The sequence below is a fragment of the Rhinolophus hipposideros genome (genome assembly GCF_964194185.1).
Source record: "Rhinolophus hipposideros genome assembly, chromosome: 11".
In the NCBI taxonomy this organism is placed as follows: Eukaryota; Metazoa; Chordata; class Mammalia; order Chiroptera; family Rhinolophidae; genus Rhinolophus; species Rhinolophus hipposideros.
The window spans coordinates 3,053,404-3,076,992 of record NC_138057.1 but is presented as its reverse complement, the minus strand read 5'-3'; the positions used below and the strand labels follow the sequence as shown (position 1 = coordinate 3,076,992).

At 40.0% G+C, this 23,589-nt stretch overlaps 1 protein-coding gene across 2 annotated transcripts in view; it reads left to right on the top strand.

Annotated features, from left to right (window-relative positions):
- Positions 1 to 23,589, top strand: part of SYK (spleen associated tyrosine kinase) — a 92,529-nt gene that overhangs the window by 57,375 nt on the left and 11,565 nt on the right. For both annotated transcript variants that reach the window (XM_081066435.1, XM_081066434.1), the window contains 4 exons: positions 6,895 to 6,982; positions 8,171 to 8,348; positions 21,693 to 21,902; positions 22,701 to 22,890. In XM_081066435.1, coding sequence (XP_080922561.1) covers positions 6,895 to 6,982; positions 8,171 to 8,348; positions 21,693 to 21,902; positions 22,701 to 22,890 — 666 coding nt within the window. The remainder of the gene's footprint in view (positions 1 to 6,894; positions 6,983 to 8,170; positions 8,349 to 21,692; positions 21,903 to 22,700; positions 22,891 to 23,589) is intronic.

The window sequence follows — 23,589 nt, the reverse complement described above, 5'->3', positions numbered from 1 at the left end:
ATCATTGGGTATCAGCTCACGAAGCAGATTACCTAAAGTACTTATGAGAAACAGAAATTAAAAAGCATGAAAGCCATGAGATTTTATTTAGTATAAATTTTTCTAGTGGGCAGTCATACTGAAGACATTCTCAATCTTGTTGACCATAGAATATATACCATAGAGAAGTGAGTTTAAGGTGGTGTTTGAGGGGAAAAGTTACGTGATAAACCTGAATGGAATAACTATTTTAATGTCATATTCCCAGTCAATGTGCATCAGCCCATGGAAATGACAGCTAGGATGGAGCATTGCTTTTGGGGGCGACAGTGAGGACTGCCCATGCCAGGGGTGGCATCTTAGGAGCTGAGGACCAGGTTGTTAAGGTGCTACATTCTCTATGTCAGTGTCCCTTTTGCCCTACAACCTGGTGTTTGTTTCCAGGCCAGGGCCAGGAGGTGATTGAGGCTTTGCCCTGATCACATCAACGTTCTCCATGATCCAACGCAAAATTCTCTTCTGGCCCACCTGGCCCGGGATCCCTATAGGCATTCAGCCCTTCTCCCAGGACAGGGTTCCGCTGCGTTGCCAGGGTGGCACCTCACAGGACAATAGTCCAGTGGTAAATAGGCCAGATGGTGTCCCATCAACTGAGGTGACTGAAAAATGTATTCTGATGCAGGGTGCTTTTCAGCCATGAATTGTGTTTGCAAGGTTATGATTGCAAATTCAGTTCTAACTAGTGACTTCACCACCTTGGTGTGTCAGTGAAACCAAGGTGCGAGGTCCTTAAGCAGAGGCTGCATTGACGAAGCTTCCTAGAATGACTCTGGACAGGATGCGCGGCATGCCCGGTGCCCCATCAGCGGCCCCAGGGTCCCTCACTCGCAGGCTTCCTTGGCTGCTCCACTCACAGGGTCTGCCTGGAGCCACAGAGGAGGCCCTGTGGAAGTGGGCCACACCTCTAGTTCCCACCCATGTCTATTCATCACTCTCTTTATGAAGGCCAAAGCCCGTGTTCCGACACACCGCCCCCAGCCCAGGTGCAGTCCCAGCAACGAGCAGTTTCATTGTGAACAGGACAGACACGGGATTCCACATTGATCTCAATTCTGTGGTTTCCAGGTGTATCACTCAGGGTTCAACCAGGGGAGTGTGACCAGTCGGAGATTTATGTATAAAACAGACACACCCCCACACACACATAGGTACATATATAACACACACATGCACTACATATTTATACCTACACACATCTATGTACAGGTACCCCCCACACATGCACATGTAGATTTAACACAAGAACTTGGCCTACCCAGTTGTAGGGACTGGCTAAGTAAGTCTGACGGCTGTAGGGCAGACCGGCAGGAAGGGACGATCAGGATGGAACTCCTCAGGAACAATTGCAGCTGTCACCCACAGCCAGGGGTCAGTTGTGCCCCCACCCCCACACCTTTTACTCTCTTGGGAAAGCCTCCACCCTCTTCTAAGGGCTCTTGACTGATTAGGCCAGGCCCACCCAGGATAATCTCGCCACTTTAAATGAACTACTTAGGGATTTTCACTGCAGCTGTAAAATTCCTCCCTAGCAGTACCAAGATCATGGTTTGATTCAGTAACAGAGGATTGTAGTTCAGGCTAGCTAGGATGACACGTCAAAATGCCATCACCCCAGGAAACAGTCACCCAGCATTGTGAGGAGATAAGCTCTACTCCCACCTCCATCATTGTCCTAAGCAGGCTAAAGTCAGGTCAGGTCACTCACATTGACTGATGAAAAATCCAGAAAATAATTTTTAATAGATCTTTAGACTAAGGGAGAATATGTCTAAAAAAGGTTGAAGAAAATATCCGTAAGGCTACCTAAAAATAAAGAAATATACACATGGATAAGAATCATAACATCATCCAAAGAGAAATAATAAACTGGGAATAAGTATTAGTAATGATGACAAATATATAAGGTTAATATCTTCAATATATAAAGAGAGTCTATAAATCAGTCAGAGAAGTTTTAGCTTTCTAATAAGCTATTGGTCAGAGAATGTCAGTAGGCAGTTTATATTGGGCTGGTACAAAAATAATTGTGGTTTTTGTAATTATTTTTAGCCTTTTCAACCGCAATTAGTTTTGCACCAACCTAATAGTAAAGCAGATATAAACGTCTCTTAAACATAGGGAAAGCTGTCCCATTTTCTAGTAAGAGAAATGCGAGTGAAAACTATGGTGCTGTGTTATGTCCACCTGTGAAACAGATACAAGTAAAAAAGCCTAGTGACACAACATGCAGCGAAGGTGTAGTACATAAGCACTTTCAAACTTAGTTGGAGAAGTGTGAAATGATACAATCTCTGAAAAAGGCAATTTCACAGCATCCATCACAATTAAAGGCACATAGAACTTCTTAACCACAATTTTATTTTTAGGTATGTACCATACAGATACTGTTGCAATTTTGTGTAACCATGTATATATGAAGGTGTTTATTTCAACATGGTATCATTGACAAAGTCTGGAAATAATTTAAAAGTCTACCAATGGGAAATAAATGCAGTCATTTACAATGAAGTTCATACTATGGGAGGGGACTGAGATCTAAAATTGTTTCAAAAATACAGTATTAATTGCAAACAATAAAGTCATGCACATATATATGTGCTGATACAATGTAGGATATTCTAGAAGAATATAGAAAATACTGGTAATACTAGTTGCCTCAAGAGAAGAAAACAGGGGATGTCAAGGAGACCCACTTTTCATTTTAAACCCTGTTGTGCTTTTTAAAATTTCCACCTATTAAAATTATTTAATCAGCTTTTAAAAACAGAACTTAATAGTAGAACTAATCTGATTAACGAATTAATTAAACTAATTAATTCTGTGAAAACACTTTTCTGGCCCCCCAAAAAAGGTTGTTTATTTAAATTTATAACCACTTTGAAGTATGTATTGAATTTTTGCATAGATTTCAAAAATATCAATAGTTAATTGATAAAAGAAAGGGATTGTATAATTTAAGCTATGTATTAAAAATATTTTAATTGCTCATCAGAAATAGTTCAGGAGAACTAATATTTATGTTTTCACAAAAAGAAGGGGAATTTTCCATTATCTAACCAGTTTTGAGAAAAGACTAGTGGAAATTATGTTGAGTAATTGATCTGCTTAGCTAAGGTGTAAATAACTTTCTTGAATTTGATCGATTTGATCTAATAATTTGATTAATTTGATCAATATAGTTTTTAATAATTCAGGCTCAAAAAGTACATGCTAGAACTTGAATTAAACTAGCATATAGTTATATAATGAGAAGTATGGTTTAATTTGAAGATTATTAATCAAATAATCTAAAATTTCATGACAAAACTTAAGGGCAGGTGTCTTTTAAACTTTTCTTTAGAGATTAGTAACATGTCAGTACTTAAAAATACAACTGGATTTAACTGAGGAATACAAGTGTGATTCACCCTCTCCCCACCTCCCACCGTACACTTACTTTAAGGACTGGGAGTCCTTAAATGAATAAAATCCATCCTGTTATTGGTACTGGAACATTTTTCTTTGCTACTTTAAGTACATAACTAACTTGTCCTTCTATCAAGGAAAAGTGTCAGTTTGACCAGCATCCTTAAAGACTTACAGATAGCGTTTCAGGTCCACAATTCAAAGGCACGTTCTCTGAGACACGGCATTCACATTTATCTAAGTTGTGGAAAATCCAGAATTTCAAATGAAAACTCATTTTTCATGTTTTATTCTAGCACATGGATTATTAGAATATTTTATGACGTATTTAAATACAGACTTCACTAGGATTTAGCTGGCAGAGAGAAAAAGAAAAAGGAGTTCTCAAGCCATACTCATTTGGTAATGCCAAAGCGGTGGGCCAGGCCCTGATCTGTTTTTACCAGAATTTATAAAACTTAAAAGAAAAATCACAAATTGCTTTTTGGAAGGTAGAATGCTAAGGTGGCTGGTGCCATCTAGTGGTATGCTACAGGTTTGACTTCTGTTTTGAATATCAGCAAAAATGGGGAAAAAGTTATTGTCAACATTCATCTACACCTTGTTCTCTAAGCAGAAAAGGTGATACTGTTGATTAGGGCAGAATAAATCATGAACTACAAAAAAAAAAAGAATATGATGAGTGATGTAATGAACGAACAATGTGCTTTTCATTAAATTAAAATTTCATTAAATTTTAAATACTAATCAATATTTTTAAATACTAATCAATATCTTAAGGCATAATTTACTATTATGCCTTAGAGCTCATTCTTTACAAAGTCCTTAAATTCTTCTTTTCCATTGAGCATTCAATTCCAGAAGGTGTTTGTTGTTGCTGTTCTACTAACTGACATATTCATCCAGTGTTTTGGGAAGGATTAAACTTGCTTTTTGTATCTTCATCCTCCTCATAAAGTTATGACTGCCCTTTTAACTGACACAACAGAAAACCTCCCATTCCTTCCAAAGACTGTTCTCCTGAGCATAGTGCCGTCTTCTGTCCCGCTATGGGTTTGGGATAGGGAGCTGATATGGTTATTTAGGGAAATGTGGAGCTGGGCTGAGCTCTGAAGGCTATAATGGTGTGGTGGTCGGTGCAGGCAGCATTGAAAACAAGCCCTGATATGCCTCCTCTGAAAGCATGGAGCCTCACCTTTCAGAGGGGACCCTCAACCCGTTTCCTTCTCTAAACAGAATCGGGTGAACACCACACCACCCATCAGAGTAAGCTATGTCCCAGGCTTTAAGTTCACTGTGTCCATCACTACCCATCCTGACTTACTCCTGATGCCCTGCCATCCTTGTCACTATTTTTTTACAGCCCCACCTCTGTTTTAAAATTCTTCCTCACAGGATTTATATGTCTGGTAATTGCATTCTGGCTTAAATGTAACAGCTTTTATGAAGTCCTCCTGCTCTGGAAAATATTTAATCAGGGTGGAGAGACTGCAGCCCCATGATATGGTCTTAAGTGGGTAAAGGGCAGAAGGGTGTAAGCTCACGAGAAGGGTTCCAGTGCCCCCGCTGTCCATGAGAGATGGCCCTGGTATCTTGAAGTTTTGTCTTTGGATCTCAGAACTTTCCTACCTGCAGGGAAAATCGGAGAGGTTAAAATGATAGAAATGTAAACCTAAAAGAGAATTCTTTTTTAATTTGAAAGCTATTTCCATCTTGGAGTTTTATTTCAGGAGGGAACTGAGCAGAGGGGGAGGATGGAAAGCCTTGGGAATTACCTAGTTTCTCCTGTGACAGTTCTGCCATGACAGGGTAATTATATTATAAATGAGACATGAATTCACAGCATATCCAATAGTGCTGTGATCATGAAAATTTCTAAAAGAGGTGGATTATAATTTGGAATTATCCACACCTATTTCCCTCCATTGATATATCAGACTTGAGAGAGAACTCCTGTTTATATCACATTAGTTTACACCTCATATCTCCTAGGTTTAAGAAGTTTCTTCATTCATACATTCGTCGTATGTATGTTTGACACATTCTTATTGAGCACCAACAGTGAGCGGGACAAAGCTGTAATGCAGTGAATGAATTAGTATGCCCCCTGGAACTTAGGGTTTATTTTCATTCTTGACATGGCATAACTGCTTCCATTAAACAATTCAGTAAGAATGCTGCTGATGTAGTACTGGGAAAATGGATCTGAGGACATCCCACTGACACGTAAGAGTAGGTATCCTTTAGCCAGGTCACACAGGTCTTTGTCACTGTAAGCAGTGGCTCTGTAGCGCTCAGTAGGCAGCGTGAAGAAGGAAGTCCAGGGTGGGAGACGAGTGGCAGTGTGGCACATTGTGACTTCATTATTGTACTTCTGGTTCCCGGGACTGTGAGTTCAGGAAGGCAGATGAGGATATTCAGTGTGTGCCAGAAGACAAGTGAATGTGTACAATTAAGCTTACTGTCTGTTTTATACATTTCTCCAAAATCTGGCGGTATCTCATTTCTTCGTGGTCAGTGCTTGGGCACTGATAAGGTAAATGGATATATAAATTTTCTACAAAACTCAAGCCCCCAAAATGGATTGAATTGTGGCTTTCCCAATGAACCAGATTTAGTAGCAACACCCTTGTTTTACATGAGGGTGGGTAAGGAAGACAAGATAGAGACTTTCAAAGGGGAAATGTTATAGGAATATAAGGAGTAGATTTTCTCCCCATTATTTCATGACACAAATTGATATAAATCAAATAAATACTAGGGAAGGTGGCCATTAATAATGGCCAGCAAACTTTGCTTTGATAAGCGTCAGTTCCGTGCTCTAGGTTGAGGGAAGACTTACCTTCCATCCGGTTAGCATCAGAGGCTCCTTCCTCCCAGGATGGTGGTGGTGATGACAATAGTGTGGCGGGGGGGTCACCACTGGCCAGTGCTACCTCCTGGCCTCCACCCAAATGCGGCTAGATCCCCACAGAAGCTACAGATAGAGGCAGAAACTAGGGCTGCATAGACACTCTGGAGTTGGGGAGTAGGTGGAAGCACTTTGTTTTTAAATAACTTATGTATGCTGTAAAATTGAAGAGAAAGAGTTAATGGATCCAAGGGAATAATGAAAATCTGCAGCAGCTTTTGGGAGGTACCAGTAGGATTTGAAAGGCTTCTAAGTAGGGAGGGAATTCCTGTGAATTCTCTCCCAACAGCCTAAGACCCTCACAAGCCCCTGGAATTGTGGGAGCATGAGCTGTATTTTGCCCTCACAGGATCCAAGCAGTTGCCCGAAGAATGAGATAAAAAGCCATGTTGCTTTTGTTTCCTGTCTCTCATCCTTATTCTTCCTTTTGTCTTCTCTGCGTAAGTTAAATTGTGATTATTTGAAAAAAAAATAATTACGCAAATCAACTTAGCAGTGTATCAATGAAGAAAAGTGACATGTTTCTTTGTGTGCTTCAGCCTCCCTCATCTCAAGGGAACCGGCCAGAGAGTTCTGTGACGTTCAATCCTTATGAGCCAGACCGAGGGCCCTGGGCCTCGGAAAGAGGTGAGAGATGTCCTTTTAGTCACCAGTTAGTCGCAGCTGGATGGGATGGTCTGTACAGCCTCCCTCACGATGAGTTGGCCACATCGAAAATGTTTCTCAATGCTGCTCCTTTAGAAGTTCTCATTTCTTGTAGTACTGATACTACTCGAAGTTCACGAGAAAGATGTTTGTGTCCAGTAATGTATTTCAGCGGCAGGTGCAGCAATGTGGCTGGTAGAACCTGAAGGGATGTCTGAGCTATGGCGATTGCGAACATGTTTAGGGAACTGTGGTGACTGGTGAGCCCATGAAAGGATTACCTCAGTAGTCCTCTACTAGACATGTTACCAGAAATGGGGCTCTGGACGACCTTCTTGGGTTCCATAGGTGACCCCAGGTCATTTTTTATTGGTGAATTTGGTCTGTCTATTGCTACAAAAAACACCCCAAAATTTAGTAGCTTATAAGGACAATAGTCATTTAATTATGTCTCATTTAATTATCCAGTGCAGGTCAGGAATTTGAGCGGGGCTCACCTAGGCGGTGGCTCGGAGTGTCTCTCAGTAAGAGTGGGGCTGGAGCTGGGCCAGCAGGGGAGGAGGCCACGGCGAGGCCATGGTGAGGCCGCGGCTCTGGGAGCTGGCCAGCGTCTCCCCATCTCCATGTGGTCTCAGGGCCTCTCTGCCTGGGCTATCTCACAACATGGAAGGTGTCAGGGCAGTTGGACGCCCTGCATGGCGTCTGAAGCTTCAAGAGCCAAGTTTCCACCAGACGAGCTTTTGATAACCTCTCCTGAATACATGACAAACATCACTTCTGATACCCGCTATTAGTTGACACAGTTACAAAAGCCACTGAGGGGAGGTGGCATAGACTGCATCTCTCACTGGAAAGAGGATCAGAATTTGCAGACATAGTTAAAGCTACCACGACCCATGAGGAGGGCCCCATCTGTTTTTGCCTCTGGAGTGAAAGACGTTTTCTTGATAAACATTAATGCAAGAATGACAGTCAAGTACAGTGGAGATGAGGGGCTTGTTTCTGCCCCCCATGAGCTGGGTGAGACCATGCCTTGTGTACTCACTGGCACCGTAACTACCCAGAGTGACCAAGGTCTTGAGAGGCAGGCTGTGACCACAGGAGGTGAGAGTGGGAGATGATGGGATTTTCACAAGCCCCAGGGTTGTATGTTCCTTGATTTGATTGCAGACACTCAGAGAGAAGCGTTGCCCATGGACACGGAAGTGTACGAAAGCCCCTATGCAGACCCTGAGGAGATCAGGCCTAAGGAGGTCTACCTGGACCGGAAGATGCTGACCCTGGAGGACAGGGAACTGGGCTCTGGTAACTTCGGGACTGTGAAGAAGGGCTACTACCAGATGAAAAAGTAAGTCGGAACCGTGTACCATCACAGCACACTCGTTCTCATGTGAGCTTGCTCACATGCTAGAAACTGTTACATATGCAACTGTTATGTTCATTGTACCCCACACATAAAATGTAACCCACCACAGCTAATTCCTTTTTCATTAACAGTAAAATTTTTGTTCATTTTGATACAATTATCACAAAAGCACTCATTATGCATATTAACTATGTATATGATAAATTAGTTTAGACATAGTACATTGTCTTATAGAGAATTAGAAAATAGAAATATAGAAAACAGAAAATTAAAATATAAAAACATCATATTTGTACCACCTAAATGCCACTACTGTTAACTAACCTTAATATACGAGGTTGAACAATTAAGTTCGTGAACACATCCTAGAAAAAGTGCTCCATACCTCACTGCTAAATGTCACTACGATCACCTTCGAAGTTCTCCCCTTGGGAAGCTATGCACCAACGCCAGTGCCTAGTCCACCCTCCAAAGCAATTTTGGAGCTTTTTTTTTTAAATGGCCATCAGAGTTGTCATTGTATTACCCTCGATGTCCTGAATGTCATCAAAATGCCTTCCTTTCAATATTTCCTTTATCTTCTAGTAAAGAAAGAAGTCATTGGGGGCCAGATCAGGTGAGCAGGGAGGGTGTTCCATACAGTTATTTGTTTACTGGCTAAAAACTCCCTCAGAGACAGTGCCAGGTGAGCTGGTGCATTGTGGTGATGCAAGAGCCATGTATTCTTATAGCAGGAAGACGTCATAGGAATGGCGGCAGCGGGGCACATTTTCTGAGTTCTCCTCCGGATTTTATTACAAACGGGACATATAACCCATCAAACAACTCTTCGCTCATCACGCAGAACAGCTAAGAGACTCCTAAGAGACTCGTGTAAGGATTACTTGAAGCTGCGCAAATTGGGCGAGCAGGGGAAGAAAGAAGGGAGCGGAGAGGAAACGCGCGGTCGCGCGGTGGAATCAAGCCGGCGGCGGCGGCTGGCGGTAAACTGCAGCTCTAAAGACACAGGGAGATATAGAACACGCAGAACAGCGGGGAGACTCGTGGAGGAATTTGCCTGAAGGTGTGCGCGGATTACAAGCAGGGGAGGAGGCGGGACAGCGAAGTGGAAGCGCGCCCACCCACGCAGAGCCGAGGCCGGCGGCGCCGGGACTACGGAGCGCAGACTCCTGGAAGCGGAGCACAGGCCGTGCAGCGTTGCTGCGCGGCTCCCAGGTCGGACGGAGGCTCGTGGAGGGTTTGCTTTGAGGTGCACTAGGTGGGCGAGCGGGGGGGAGGAGCGTGCCCACAGAAAAAGTGGAGGGCAGCACCCAGGGCTCTAGAGTCCCACGGGAGCCCAGGGTCCAGCGGAGAGCGTAGGGTCCAGGAGGTGAGCTCTTTCCCTGCGTCCCACAGTTGATCGCTCCCGCCGGGGCGGGCAGCTCGTGGGCCCTAGGGCAGACAAAGAACTGAGACGCCACACCTGGGCCCCTCACCGCGCTTTTCGAATCCTCCCCCCGCCCTTCCAGAGACTTAAACTACCCCTAACTGAGAAACAGTGTCAGATTACAGAGGGGCGTCTGCGCTCAGGCGCTGGGAAGATTGGCAGCCGGCTCTGACCTTCGGAAGAGGCTGGGAGGAGGGGATTTTCGCTGGACGAGGAGAGAGGAGACTCCCACACCCCCAGCCACCACCTTTTCAGGCCTGCGGGAGGAGTGTGAGTGGCTGGCCTGGGAGGGAGGAGACCCCTCCATCCCCAGGCCCCACCCTTTCTGGCTGGCCTGCGGCGGGGCAAGGGCAACCGCGGAAGCAATCCCTGAGTTCAGCAGTAAGCGGCAGTCGCAGCTCCCGGCTTTCAGCAGCTTAGAGATCTCCCGCCCGCCCCCTCCCACTCATCCTTGGAAGGAGGGCCCTAAGACTCAGGAGTACTGGGCACAGGGCTGTTGGAGCTACTCTCAGCATGCATTTGTGCAGGAAAGGACAGAAACTGCATGGTCTCTCTGAAAACTGTCATCCAGACCCCTCAGCCCCTCGCATTTAAATCTACACTCCCAAATTCACTCTGGGCACCAGGTGACTAACGATGCCTGCGCACTAGGCAGGGAACTCTTTGGCACAGCGGAGGACAACCTGGAGATCACCTGGTGGGCTTAAGCCAAGACTGGTGCTGCTTTCTGTTTTGCTTTGCTTGGTGGTCTTTATTTTTTTTATTTTTTTTTATTTTTTATTTTTTATTTTTTTATTTTATTTTATTATTTTTTTCTTTCTTTCTCTTCTTTTTTTTTTCTTTTTTCTGCTTGCTGTGATTTGCTTTGTTCTGTCTTTATTTCTTTGATATCTTTGCCTATGTAGAGTGGGGATTGTCGGTTGTATTTTATTTGTGAATGTACTTGATTTGTTTTCTTTGTTGTTGTTGTACTTGGTAACTTGATTTGTGCTGAAACTGCCCTACCAGGGCCCAGCTTAAGAGGCACAAGATTCAACATATCCAGAAGCCAACTCTGGACCAAACCAGAGTACTACCGGGTTTGACCTACAAGTCACCCACGGAAGGAGGGCCCTAAGACTCAGGAGTACTGGGCACAGGGCTGGTGGAGCTACTCTCAGTGTGCATTTGTGCAGGAAAGAACAGAAACTGCATGGTCTCTCTGAAAACTGTCATCCAGATCCCTCAGCCCCTCGCATTTAAATCTACACTCCCAAATTCACTCTGGGCACCAGGTGACTAGCGCTGCCTGTGCACTAGGCAGGGAACTCTTTGGCACAGCGGAGGACAACCCGGAGATTACCTGGTGGGCTTAAGCCAAGACTGGTGCTGCTTTCTGTTTTGCTTTGCTTGGTGATTTTTTTTTTTGTTTGTTTGTTTTGTTTTGCTTTTTTGTTTTTTTGCTTTTGTTTTTGTTTTGTTTTGTGTTGTTTTGCTTTGTTCTTCTCTTTTTTCCTTTCTTTTCTTTTTCTTTTTTTTCTTTCTTTCTCTTCTTTTTTTTTCTTTTCCTTGCTTGTTGTGATTTGCTTTGTTCTGTCTTTATTTCTTTGATATCTTTGCCTATGTTGAGTGGGGATTGTCGGTTGTATTTTACATGTGAATGTACTTGATTTGTTTTCCTTGTTGTTGTTGTTGTTGTTGTTGTACTTGGTAACTTTATTTGTGCTGAAACTGCCCTACCAGGGCCCAGATTAAGAGGCACAAGATTCAACATATCCAGAAGCCAACTCTGGACCAAACCAGAGTACTACCGGGTTTGACCTACAAGTCACCCATGGAAGGAGGGCCCTAAGACTCAGGAATACTGACCACAGGGCTGGTGGAGCTACTCTCAGCGTGCATTTGTGCAGGAAAGGACAGAAACTGCATGGTCTCTCTGAAAACTGTCATCCAGACCCCTCAGCCCCTCGCATTTAAATCTACACTCCCAAATTCACTCTGGGCACCAGGTGACCAGCGCTGCCTGCGCAATAGGCAGGGAACTCTTTGGCACAGCAGAGGACAACCTGGAGATTACCTGGTGGGCTTAAGCCAAGACTGGTTCTGCTTTCTGTTTTGCTTTGCTTGGTACTTCCTTTTTTTTTTTTTTTTTTTTTTTCTGCTTGTAGTGATTTGCTTTGTTCTGTCATTATTGCTTTGATATCTTTGCCTATGTTGAGGGGGGATTGTCGGTTGTATTTTATTTGTGAATGTACTTGATTTGTTTTCTTTGTTGTTGTTGTTGTTGTACTTGGTAACTTGATTTGTGCTGAAACTGCCCTACCAGGGCCCAGCTTAAGAGGCACAAGATTCAACATTTTCCAGAAGCCAACTCTGGACCAAACCAGAGTACTACCGAGTTTGACCTACAAGTCACACACCCAGAGGGAATTCTCTGAAGGCACAAGAGCCCATAGAGGCCAAACCTCATTTAAGTGGCCAACCCTCACCCAGCAGAACACCCTGTGGTGAGCAGAGCCAAGTTTCACAACTAGACGGCCTAGGAGTTAAGCCCACCTACTCACAAGCAAAAAGCAATCAAAGTTCTTCTTGAACAGGACGATATACTAAACACACGAGCCTCCTGTGGAGCACATGCAGAGAAGAACAAAGTAGTCCAAGTCAAATATAAAAGACACATACTACATAAGATAACCCAGCAAGAACTAAGAGCTCTAGGGGATCTTCCTAATACATCAAAGCAAACACAGAGAGTCAGTCAGAATGGGGAGACAAAGAAACATGTCCCAAATAAAAGAACAGAAGAAACCTCCACAACTGGAACCAAATGAAGCAGAGGTAACCAACATGTCAGAGACAGAGTTCAGAACACTGGTGATAAGAATATTTAAGGAGCTTAGAGAAGACATAAAGAAGGATATAGAAATCATAAAGAACAACCAGTTAGAGCTAAAAAAGGATGTAGAAATCTTAACGAACAACCAGCTAGAACTAAAAAACACAATTACCGAAATTAAGAACTCACTTGAAGGAATGACCAGCAGGTTAGATGAAGCAGAGGATCGAATCAGCGACTTAGAAGACAAGTTAGCAGAGATCACTCAAACTGAACAACAGAAAGAAAAAAGAATAAAAAACAATGAAGATGGGTTAAGAGACCTCTGGGATAACATCAAGCGCAACAACATGCGCATCATAGGAATACCAGAAGGCGAAGAGAAGAAGCAAGGGATTGAGAACATATTTGAGGTAATAATGTCAGAAAACTTCCCTAACCTGATGAAGGAAACCAACATACAAGCCCAGGAAGTGCAGAGAGTTCCAACCAGGATAAACCCAAACAGGCCCACACCAAGACACATTATAGTTAAAATGGCAAAGCTTAAAGACAAAGAGAGAATCTTGAAAGCAGCAAGAGAAAGGCAGAAGGTTACATACAAGGGAACTCCCATAAGACTATCAAATGACTTTTCTACAGAAACATTGAAGGCAAGGAGGGAGTGGCAGGAGATACTCAAAGTGATGGAACACAAAGGCCTACAACCTAGATTGCTTTATCCAGCAAGGCTATCATTTAAAGTTGATGGAGAGATAAAGAGCTTCCCAGAAAAGAACAAACTGAAAGAATTTATGACAACCAAGCCAGCATTGCAAGAAATACTAAAAGGACTTCTGTAAATAGAAGAAAGATGAAAACAATTTACTACAAATCTAAAAATGGCAATAACTATGTACCTATCAATAATCACTTTAAATGTAAATGGATTAAACGCTCCAATCAAGAGACATAGGGTGGCTGAGTGGATAAGGAAACAAGACCCTTGTATATGCTGTATACAAGAGACTCATTTCAGATCAAAAGACACACACAGGCTGAAAGTGAAGGGTTGGAGTAACATATTTCATGCAAATGGAAGCAAAAAAAAAGCTGGAGTTGCAATACTTATATCTGACAAAATAGACTTTAAAATGAAAAAAATATTAAAAGACAAAGATGGGCACTATATAATAATAAAGGGATCAATCCGACAAGAGGACATAACCCTAGTAAACATCTATGCACCTAACATAGGAGCACCTAAATATATAAAACAGGTACTGATGGACATAAAGACAGAGATCAACAGCAACACTATCATAGTAGGGGACTTCAACACACCTCTGACAACAAGGGACAGGTCCTCCAGACAGAAAATCAATATGGAAACAACAGCCTTAAATGATACTTTGGAGCAGTTGGACTTAATTGATATTTTCAGAGCATTTCACCCCAATGCTGCAGAATACACGTTCTTCTCAAGTGCTCATGGAACATTTTCTAAAATAGATCATATGTTAGGACACAAGACAAGCCTCGATAAATTTAAGAAAATTGAAATCATACCAATTGTCTTCTCTGACCACAGTGCTATGAAATTAGAAATGAACTACAGGGGAAAAAAACCAGGAAGATACACCAATTCATGGAGGCTGAATAACATGTTGCTAAATAATGAATGGGTCAAGCAGCAGATCAAAGAAGAAATCAAAAGATATCTTGAGACAAATGAGAATGAGAACACGACGACCCAAAATCTATGGGATGCTGCGAAAGCAGTCCTAAGAGGGAAGTTCATAGCACTGCAGGCCTACCTAAAGAAACAAGAAACATCACTAATTGACAGTTTATCTTCACACTTAAGGGATCTGGAAAAAGAACAGCAAAATAAACCCAAAGGGAGCACAAGGAAGGAGATAATAAGGATCAGAGCAGAAATAAATGAAATAGAAACCAGAAAAACAATACAAAAGATCAATGAATCCAAGAGTTGGTTCTTAGGGAAGATAAACAAAATTGACAAACCTTTAGCCAGACTCATTAAAAAAAGGAGAGAGAGGACCCAAATTAATAAAATCAGAAATGAAAGAGGAGAAGTGACAACAGACACCACAGAAATACAAAAAATTGTAAGAAATTACTATGAGCAACTATATGCCAACAAATTTGACAACCTTGAAGAAATGGACAATTTTCTAGAGGCGCACAACCTTCCAAAGCTAACTCAAGAAGAAACAGAAAGCCTGAACAGTCTGATTACCACCAGGGAAATTGAATCAGTAATCAATAATCTCCCAACAAACAAAAGCTCTGGACCAGATGGCTTTACAGGTGAATTTTTCAAAACGTTCAAAAAAGAATTATCACCTATTCTCCTCAAGCTCTTCCAAAAAATCCAGAAGGAAGGAAGACTCCCAAACACTTTTTACGAAGCCACTATCACCCTGATCCCAAAAGCAGACAAAGACACCACAAAGAAAGAAAACTACAGGCCGATATCTCTAATGAACATAGATGCAAAAATTCTCAACAAATTATTAGCAAACAGAATTCAGCAATACATTAAAAAGATCATACACCATGATCAAGTGGGATTCATCCCTGGTATGCAGGGGTGGTTCAACATCCGCAAATCAATTAATGTGATACACCACATTAACAAAATGAAAAATAAAAATCACATGATCATATCAATAGATGCAGAAAAAGCATTTGATAAAATACAACAACCTTTTATGATAAAAACCCTTAAGAAAGTGGGAATAGAGGGATCATATCTTAACATAATAAAGGCCATATATGACAAACCCACAGCTAACATCATACTCAATGGGGAAAAGCTAAAACCATTCCCCCTAAGATCAGGAACAAGACAAGGTTGCCCACTTTCTCCACTTCTATTCAACATAGTGCTGGAAGTTCTAGCCACAGCAATCAGACAAGAGAAAGAAATAAAAGGCATCCAAATTGGTAAGGAGGAAGTAAAATTATCATTATATGCAGATGATATGATACTATATATAGAGAACCCTAAAGACTCCACCGAGAAACTATTAGAACTGATAGATGAATTTAGTAAAGTAGCAGGATATAAAATTAATATTCGGAAATCAGTTGCATTTGTATATACCAATGATAAAATAGCAGAAGGAGAAATTAAAAAAACAATTCCATTTACAATTGCTCCAAAGACTATAAAATATCTGGGAATAAATCTAACCAAAGATGTAAAGGATCTGTACTCAGAAAATTATACAACACTGAAGAAAGAAATGAAAGAAGACATAAATAGATGGAAACACATTCCATGTTCATGGATAGGAAGAATTAATATAATTAAAATGTCCATACTGCCTAAGGCAATATACATATTCAACGCAATTCCTATCAAACTACCAACGACGTTTTTCACAGAAATAGAACATATAATCCTAAAATTTATATGGGACCATAAAAGACCCCGGATAGCCTCAGCAATCTTGAGAAATAAGAACAAAGTGGGAGGTATAACGATACCTGATTTCAAACTATACTACAAGGCTACAGTAATCAAAACAACATGGTACTGGCATAAAAATAGATACATAGATCAATGGAACAGAATAGAGAGTCCAGACGTAAATCCATGCCTATATGCCCATCTAATCTACGACAATGGAAGCAAGAATGTACGATGGGGTAAAGATAGTCTGTTCAATAAGTGGTGTTGGGAAACCTGGACGGACACATGCAAGAAAATGAAGCTGGACCACCTTCTTACACCATATACAAAAACAAATTCAAAATGGCTTAAAGACTTAAATGTAAGATCTGAAACCATAAAATATCTAGAAGAAAATATAGGAAGAAACTTCATGGACATTACCCGGAGTAAGATTTTCACTGATATATCCCCTCGCGCGAGCGAAGTAAGAGAAAAAATAAACATGTGGGATTACATCAAACTAAAAAGTTTTTTCACAGCAAAGGAAACCATCAATAAAACAAAAAGGGATCCTACTGTATGGGAAAAGATATTTGCCAATGATATATCTGATAAGGGATTAATATCACAAATCTATAAAAAACTTACTCAACTCAACTCCAAAAAAACAAACAACCCAATTAAAAAATGGGCAGAGGACTTGGGGAGACATTTCTCTAAGAAGGACATACAGAAGGCAAGAAGACATATGAAGAAATGCTCAACCTCACTAACCATCAGAGAAATGCAAATAAAAACCACAATGAGATACCACCTCACTCCAGTCAAAATGGCTATTATCAATAAATCAACAAACAACAAATGCTGGCGCGGATGTGGAGAAAAGGGAACGCTAGTGCACTGTTGGTGGGACTGCAGATTAGTGCAGCCACTATGGAAAACAGTATGGAGGTATCTCAGGAATCTGAAAATGGAACTACCCTATGATCCAGTAATTCCACTCCTAGGCATCTACCCGGAGAAATCCAAAACTCCAATTCAAAAATCTGTATGCACTCCTATGTTTATTGCAGCACTTTACACAATAGCCAAGATATGGAAACAACCAAAATGCCCATCGGTAGATGACTGGATTAAGAAGCTGTGGTACATTTATACAATGGAGTATTACGCAGCCATAAAGAAGAAAGAAATCTTATCATTTGCAGCAACATGGATGGATCTAGAGAACATTATGTTAAGTGAAATAAGTCAGAAAGAGAAAGACAAGTACCATATGATCTCACTTATATATGGAATCTAAAGAAAAGACTATGTGAATGAACTAATCAGAGACAGTTTTGGGGACGCAGAGAAAAAACCGAGAGTGGTTAGATGGGTGTGTGGGAGGGGGTTGGGGATAAGGGGAAAGGTGAAGGGATTTGGAAGCAGCTGGTAACCACAAGATGGCCTTAGGGTTTTTCTTTTGAAAATTAATTTGGGGAAGGTATTCTATAATGTTGTAAAGATTTTGTTGGGTATCCGATGGACATGCGTCCTATTTGGGAGACCACCTCAGGGATACTGTGGATACCTGATCATGGCATTGTACATCAGAAGCTAAACATTAATGAATGCCAACTATAATTTTATATATATAATGTGATGGTTCAGTGTGAGGTCGGAGGGATAGTGGATGGGGGGAGGGGGGTTCACAGTATGAGGGATATAAATGATGAACGTCTAAGTATTACCTTGTTTTGTACACCTGAAACTAATAAATAAATTAATTAATAAAAAAAAAAAAAAAAGAGCCATGTATTCTTGGAGAAAAGTTCAGGTCATTTTCCTCTAACATTTTCACGCAGCCTTTTCAGCACTTCCAAATAGTAAACTTGGTTGACTGTTTGTCCAGCTGGTACAAATTCATAATGAATAATCACTTTGATATCAAAAAAGGTTAGCAACATTGTTGCAACGAGTTCACGAACTTGTCAGAGATCGTGTGAGTGTGTGTGTATGTGTGTGTGAATACATACACGTATGTATTATTTAATTAAAATGCAATCATTCAGTGACAGTGTTTTCACTTATTTTCTTTGATTTTTTAAAATTTTGTCTCATTTCTCTTACCCAGAAAATTCCTAATTTCAAACATCATTAGTAGAATTATTTATTTGCTTTATCCTATAATTTCACATAGTAGTACATATTATAGAGCAGTTAGAAGTACTAAACTACTAACTTCTCTTTGTACTTCATTTGGTCTTGAGAAGGCAACCCACATAGAATGTTCAGTAAAACTAGTGGTTTCTAAATTCCTTTGAAACAAACTCTCTCTTTGAATATATATATATATATATGTTTGAATTAGTATGTTACTGACCTGAATAATGTTGGCTTTGTTGTTCAATGCTATATTAAATTTAAAGAATGTTTTTCTTGAATAGGTAATTTACATGATTCAGGGGTCAAGGGTATAGAAAAAAGTATGCACAGAAAAACTTGCTTTCAATCCTGTCCCTTCTGTGTGTGTGTGTGTGTAAGTGTACAAGGCGTGATCAAACAATACAGTGAATGTTTTAAAAAAATTATTATTAGGTTGGTACAAAAGTAATTGCAGTTTTTGCAATTATTTTTAACCTTTTAAACCACAATTATTTTTGCACCATCTAATACATTAAAAAACACATTGCCATTAATCTCCCTGAAAATACTTCCCCTTGCTTTGAACACACTTATCCCATCGTTCTTGCCACTTTCTGAAGCAGTTCTGTAAGGCCTCTTTCCTGAGTGTCTTTAGTTGTGCTGTTGTGACTGCCTCAATGTCCTGAATCATTTTGACTTCGGGGAAGAGCCAGAAGTCACACAATGCCAGATCCAGTGAATGAGGATACACTGTATAATGTTTTTTATTTGACAGAAATTGCCATGAACCAGAAGTGATGTGTGACACTGAGCATTGTCATGATGGAGGATGACTTACAGCACACTTTAAAACACTCCTTCTTTCAACCGTAGCTCATACCTGACTACACCCAACAAGTTGAAACTTGTCACACATTGTTACTAAGGTTCGACACACCACTTCCCATATTGAAGACCCCTGCCTTTCTGTTGGATGGCACTCGACAGCAGCATTCACCGTATTTTGTGATCACGACAGAAATGCTCCATGTCACACATTGCTTCTGGTACAGCAATTTCTGTCAAATAAAAACATTACAGTGTGTCCTCCTCCACCTTATTCACTGAATCTGGCAATGTGCGACTTCTGGCTCTTCCTCAAAGTCCAAATGATTCAGGACATTGAGGCAGCCAAGACAGCACAACTAAAGACACTCACGAAAGAGGACTCCAGAACTGCTTCAGAAAGTGGCAAGAATGATGGGATAAGTGTGTTCAAAGCGAGGGGGAGTGTTTTGAGGGGGGTTAATGGCAATGTGTAATACTGTGATACTGTAATAAATTTTTTTAAATTAACATTAACTACGTTTTGTGATCATACCTCATATATATAAAATTGAATAATATTCTTATTTTAAAATATATGTATGTATATCACAATCATTTCATAAAATGAATTTAAATTATCCTGTAGTTTGTGATCCTTAAATTTCTTGTTTAATTGTATATGTAAATTAACATAAATATGATTATAGACACATAATTTCAACTAGAGAGTTTGCGGAGAGAGAGGCCCTATGGGGTCATTTGGGGCACAACGAGGTCTTTGCAATATTGAGTCTTCCAATCAATAAATGTGACCCATCCTTCCATTTACTTGGGTCATCTTTAATTTCTCGCAGGTCTCTCAGCAGAGTTATTTAGTTTTCTGTGTGGAGGTCTTGCACAACTTTTTTTTGTTGGATTCATGTGTAGGTATTTAGTGGTCTTGATATTAATGTGTATGGTATGATTATTTTTGAATTTTATTTGCTAATCCCTGGCATTGGTTGAATGTGGAAATATAACTGGTTTGGCCGATTGACCTAATACCCAGCAACCTTGCTGAATTCACCTATTATCTCACACTTATTATTTCTAATAGTGATTTATGCAGTCTTTGACCCAGAAATGTGTCATCTATGAATAATGACAGTTTTATTTCATTCTGTCTAATCTTTGTACTTTGTATATTGCTTCCTTGTCTTATTGTATTACCCAGGAACTGTGGCTCAATCATAGGATAAAAATGGCAGTAACCTCATTCTTCATTCCTGATTTCAGGGGAAAACTTTCAATGTTTCACCATTAGATTTGTAGCTGCTCTTTATAGGATTAAGAAAGTTTTCATCTATCCTTACTTTTCTGAGAGATTTGTTTTTCATCACTAATGTGTATTACATATTATTAAATTTTCTTTCTCTCCTGGATAAACGTATGGTTTTTCTCCTTTATTATGTTCACTGATTGATTTTCAAATATTAAACACACCTTGCATTTCTGGAATAAATCCATCTTGTTCATGAATTATATGTACATAATATCTTTCATAATTCACTGAATTTCTCTTAGAATTTTTATATCTATGTTCATGAGGGATATCAGTAAATTACTTTCTTATAATTTGTCTGGTTTTGGCATCAGGGTAATGCTAGCCTCATAAAATGAGTTAGGAAGTCTCTTTCTTCTTTTCTTTCCTGGAAGAGGCTGTGGATGTTATTTCTTCCTTAAACATTGGGAAGAATCAAGAAGTTTTTGCTTGTTAATTTTGACCCCTACCTCACACCATATACAAAACCAGATGATAGACTGAACTGTGAAGGTAAAACAATGAATTGTGTAAAAATAACATAGGACAATATTTCCCTGACCTCAGGAAGAGGAGGAGGGTGGCGCTCCTGGGGTGCTGGTGGTGTTCTGTGTTTCCATCTGTCCAGTGTGTAAACACTTGTTGAAGTCTACCCTGAAGTTGTCTGCTTTTCTGAATGTATGTCAGACTTACTCTGCTATTCTCTTATTTTACCTGTATTATTGGATAGTTCTGTTTTTTTTTCTCCCACGTTGGAGTTCAACAAAGGAGGTATACTTCATGTATTTGTGGAAATTGTATCACAGAGAGACACAGTTTTTCAAACCATACATAGTTAATTTTCATTCGTTTATTTCAGCCTCACTATATCAGAATATTTCAAGTGTTCAAACATGACCTTTGTGATGTTTTTATTAGAAAATAAAAAATAACTCTTTGTAAATTTGTTGAAGCTTGCTTAAAATTAGCAAAACTCAGCTTAAAAGTGTTTTGTAAACTATGAGCTTTAACAGTGTGTGCTCTTTTTAGTTCTGCATCCAGAAATCTATATTTAACATGTATTAATGGACTGTTGTATTTACATATGCTACACATAACTGAGATGGTAAATCTCAAGATTTTATAGGAATCCATGTATGTCATAGTTTGTAAGGTTTATTTGAAAGTTATTTAAGTATTCTATTAGGCTTTATACTTGGTTGGGGCATTCTGCTGCACCATCCCCATTCTTTTAACTAGTGACACGTTACTCTCTTTGTCTATAAAATGAGAGAACATGGTTGGAAAACTAGTCACTTATAACATGGCTTCTCAAGATGCATTTCCATTCTGTTGCAGTTATTTGCATAACACCATTTATAACATAGGAATTATGCTTCATGGAAGATAATTATGTAGAAGTGAGCCACTATAAAGTTTCTTATGTGTTATGATGTCTTTTCTAGAGTTGTGAAAACAGTGGCTGTGAAAATCTTGAAAAACGAGGCCAATGACCCAGCTCTTAAAGATGAGCTATTAGCAGAAGCAAACGTCATGCAGCAACTCGACAACCCTTATATCGTGCGCATGATCGGGATTTGCGAAGCCGAATCCTGGATGCTGGTTATGGAGATGGCGGAACTTGGTCCACTCAATAAATATTTACAGCAGAACAGGTATCGTTAGGTACCCCAGAAGTTGATACTGTAAGGGACAGGGCTCACCTGCCAATGTGCGTAGTGGCCTGATTTCTACGGGAAGCCTCTCTCTGCCCATGCCATCTAGTGTCGGTCCACACTCAGCGACCTTAAGAGAGGAGGGAAGAGAGCTGTAGCCTTTGGATCAAGTGTTCTTTTAGCTCATTTGCACAAAGAAAAGCTCAATCCAACAGGCTGGTTCTCATCCTCCTTTGATCACTCTGTATTAGCCTAGTGATAGAATCAGCTGTAGAATATCTTGACGGTCAATCTGCCCTCACTATGAAAAACCTGCTCTTTTAAAATAAGTATTTACTAAATATTTTATAAGGGATAACAGTGATGTTTTACATGTCTGGCTTACCTCTACAGTTGCATGAGTAATTCTGAAAATATCTGTTGCTATTAATTGATTACAGCCATGGATGAAGTTATCATGCTGTGCTTCTCTAAAGCCATTGTTGAGATGGAAGAACTCATAAGAGTAGCCACTGGTTACCTCCTCCCATTTGTTATATTATGTTTGTACTTTATTTAGATTGTGTCTTTAATCTCCATAGAAGGGAGGTGCTGTTACCACCACTTCACAGGTAAGAAACTGAGACTCAGGGTTGATTTTCTTACCTACTTAATGTTGGAAGAAGGATTCCAACTGAAGCCTGGATCTTCATGACCAGGTCTGATCACACCATCATACCTTCTGTCTGAGGAGCACGGTTGGTTTTTCTGAAATGTACGACCATTCCCTATCACTAATGACACACTTGTGACTTTCAGGCACGTCAAGGATAAGAACATCATAGAACTGGTTCATCAAGTTTCTATGGGGATGAAATATTTGGAGGAGTGCAATTTTGTACACAGAGATCTGGCTGCAAGAAATGTATTGCTGGTTACTCAACATTATGCCAAAATCAGTGATTTTGGACTTTCCAAGGCACTTGGTGCTGATGAAAACTACTACAAGGTAGGAACAACTTAGCCAATATTCAAAGCACCAGGTAGTAAAAAGCTAAAATGCAAATGTATGTCTTCTGTGTTTTATTATGTTTTATGTATGTTTTATTATGGTTCAAGAAGCAATTTCCCTGTTTAAAAATAACTATGTAAAAAATTTTCTTCTTACACTTTGATTCTATTATTTTAGAAAAGAAAAATACTCCAATATATCACAACTTGAGATTTACTCAGAATAGTATCTTCCAAACTATATTCCTTGGAACAATGGGAAATCAATAATTAGCTATCAGAAAGAGAAATTAGAAAAACAATCTTATTTACAGTTGCATCAAAAGAATATGTAAAATACATAGGAATAAATTTAACCAAGGAGGTAAAAGACCTGTACTCTGAAAACTTTAAGACACTGAAGAAAGAAATTGAAATCAACACAAATAAGTGAAAAGTAAAAGCATACTTGTGCATTGAAAAAATTAATATTGTGTAAATGTCCATATTACAAAAAGCAACCTACAGATACAATGCAATCCCTATCAAAATTCCAAAGGCATTTTTCATAGAATTAGAATAAATAATCCTAAATTTGTATGGAACCACACAAGATCCTAAATAACCAAAGCCATCTTGAGAAAAGAACAAAGCTAGAGTTATCATGCTCCCTGATTTCAAATAATACTACAAAGCTCTAGTAATCAAAACAGTATGG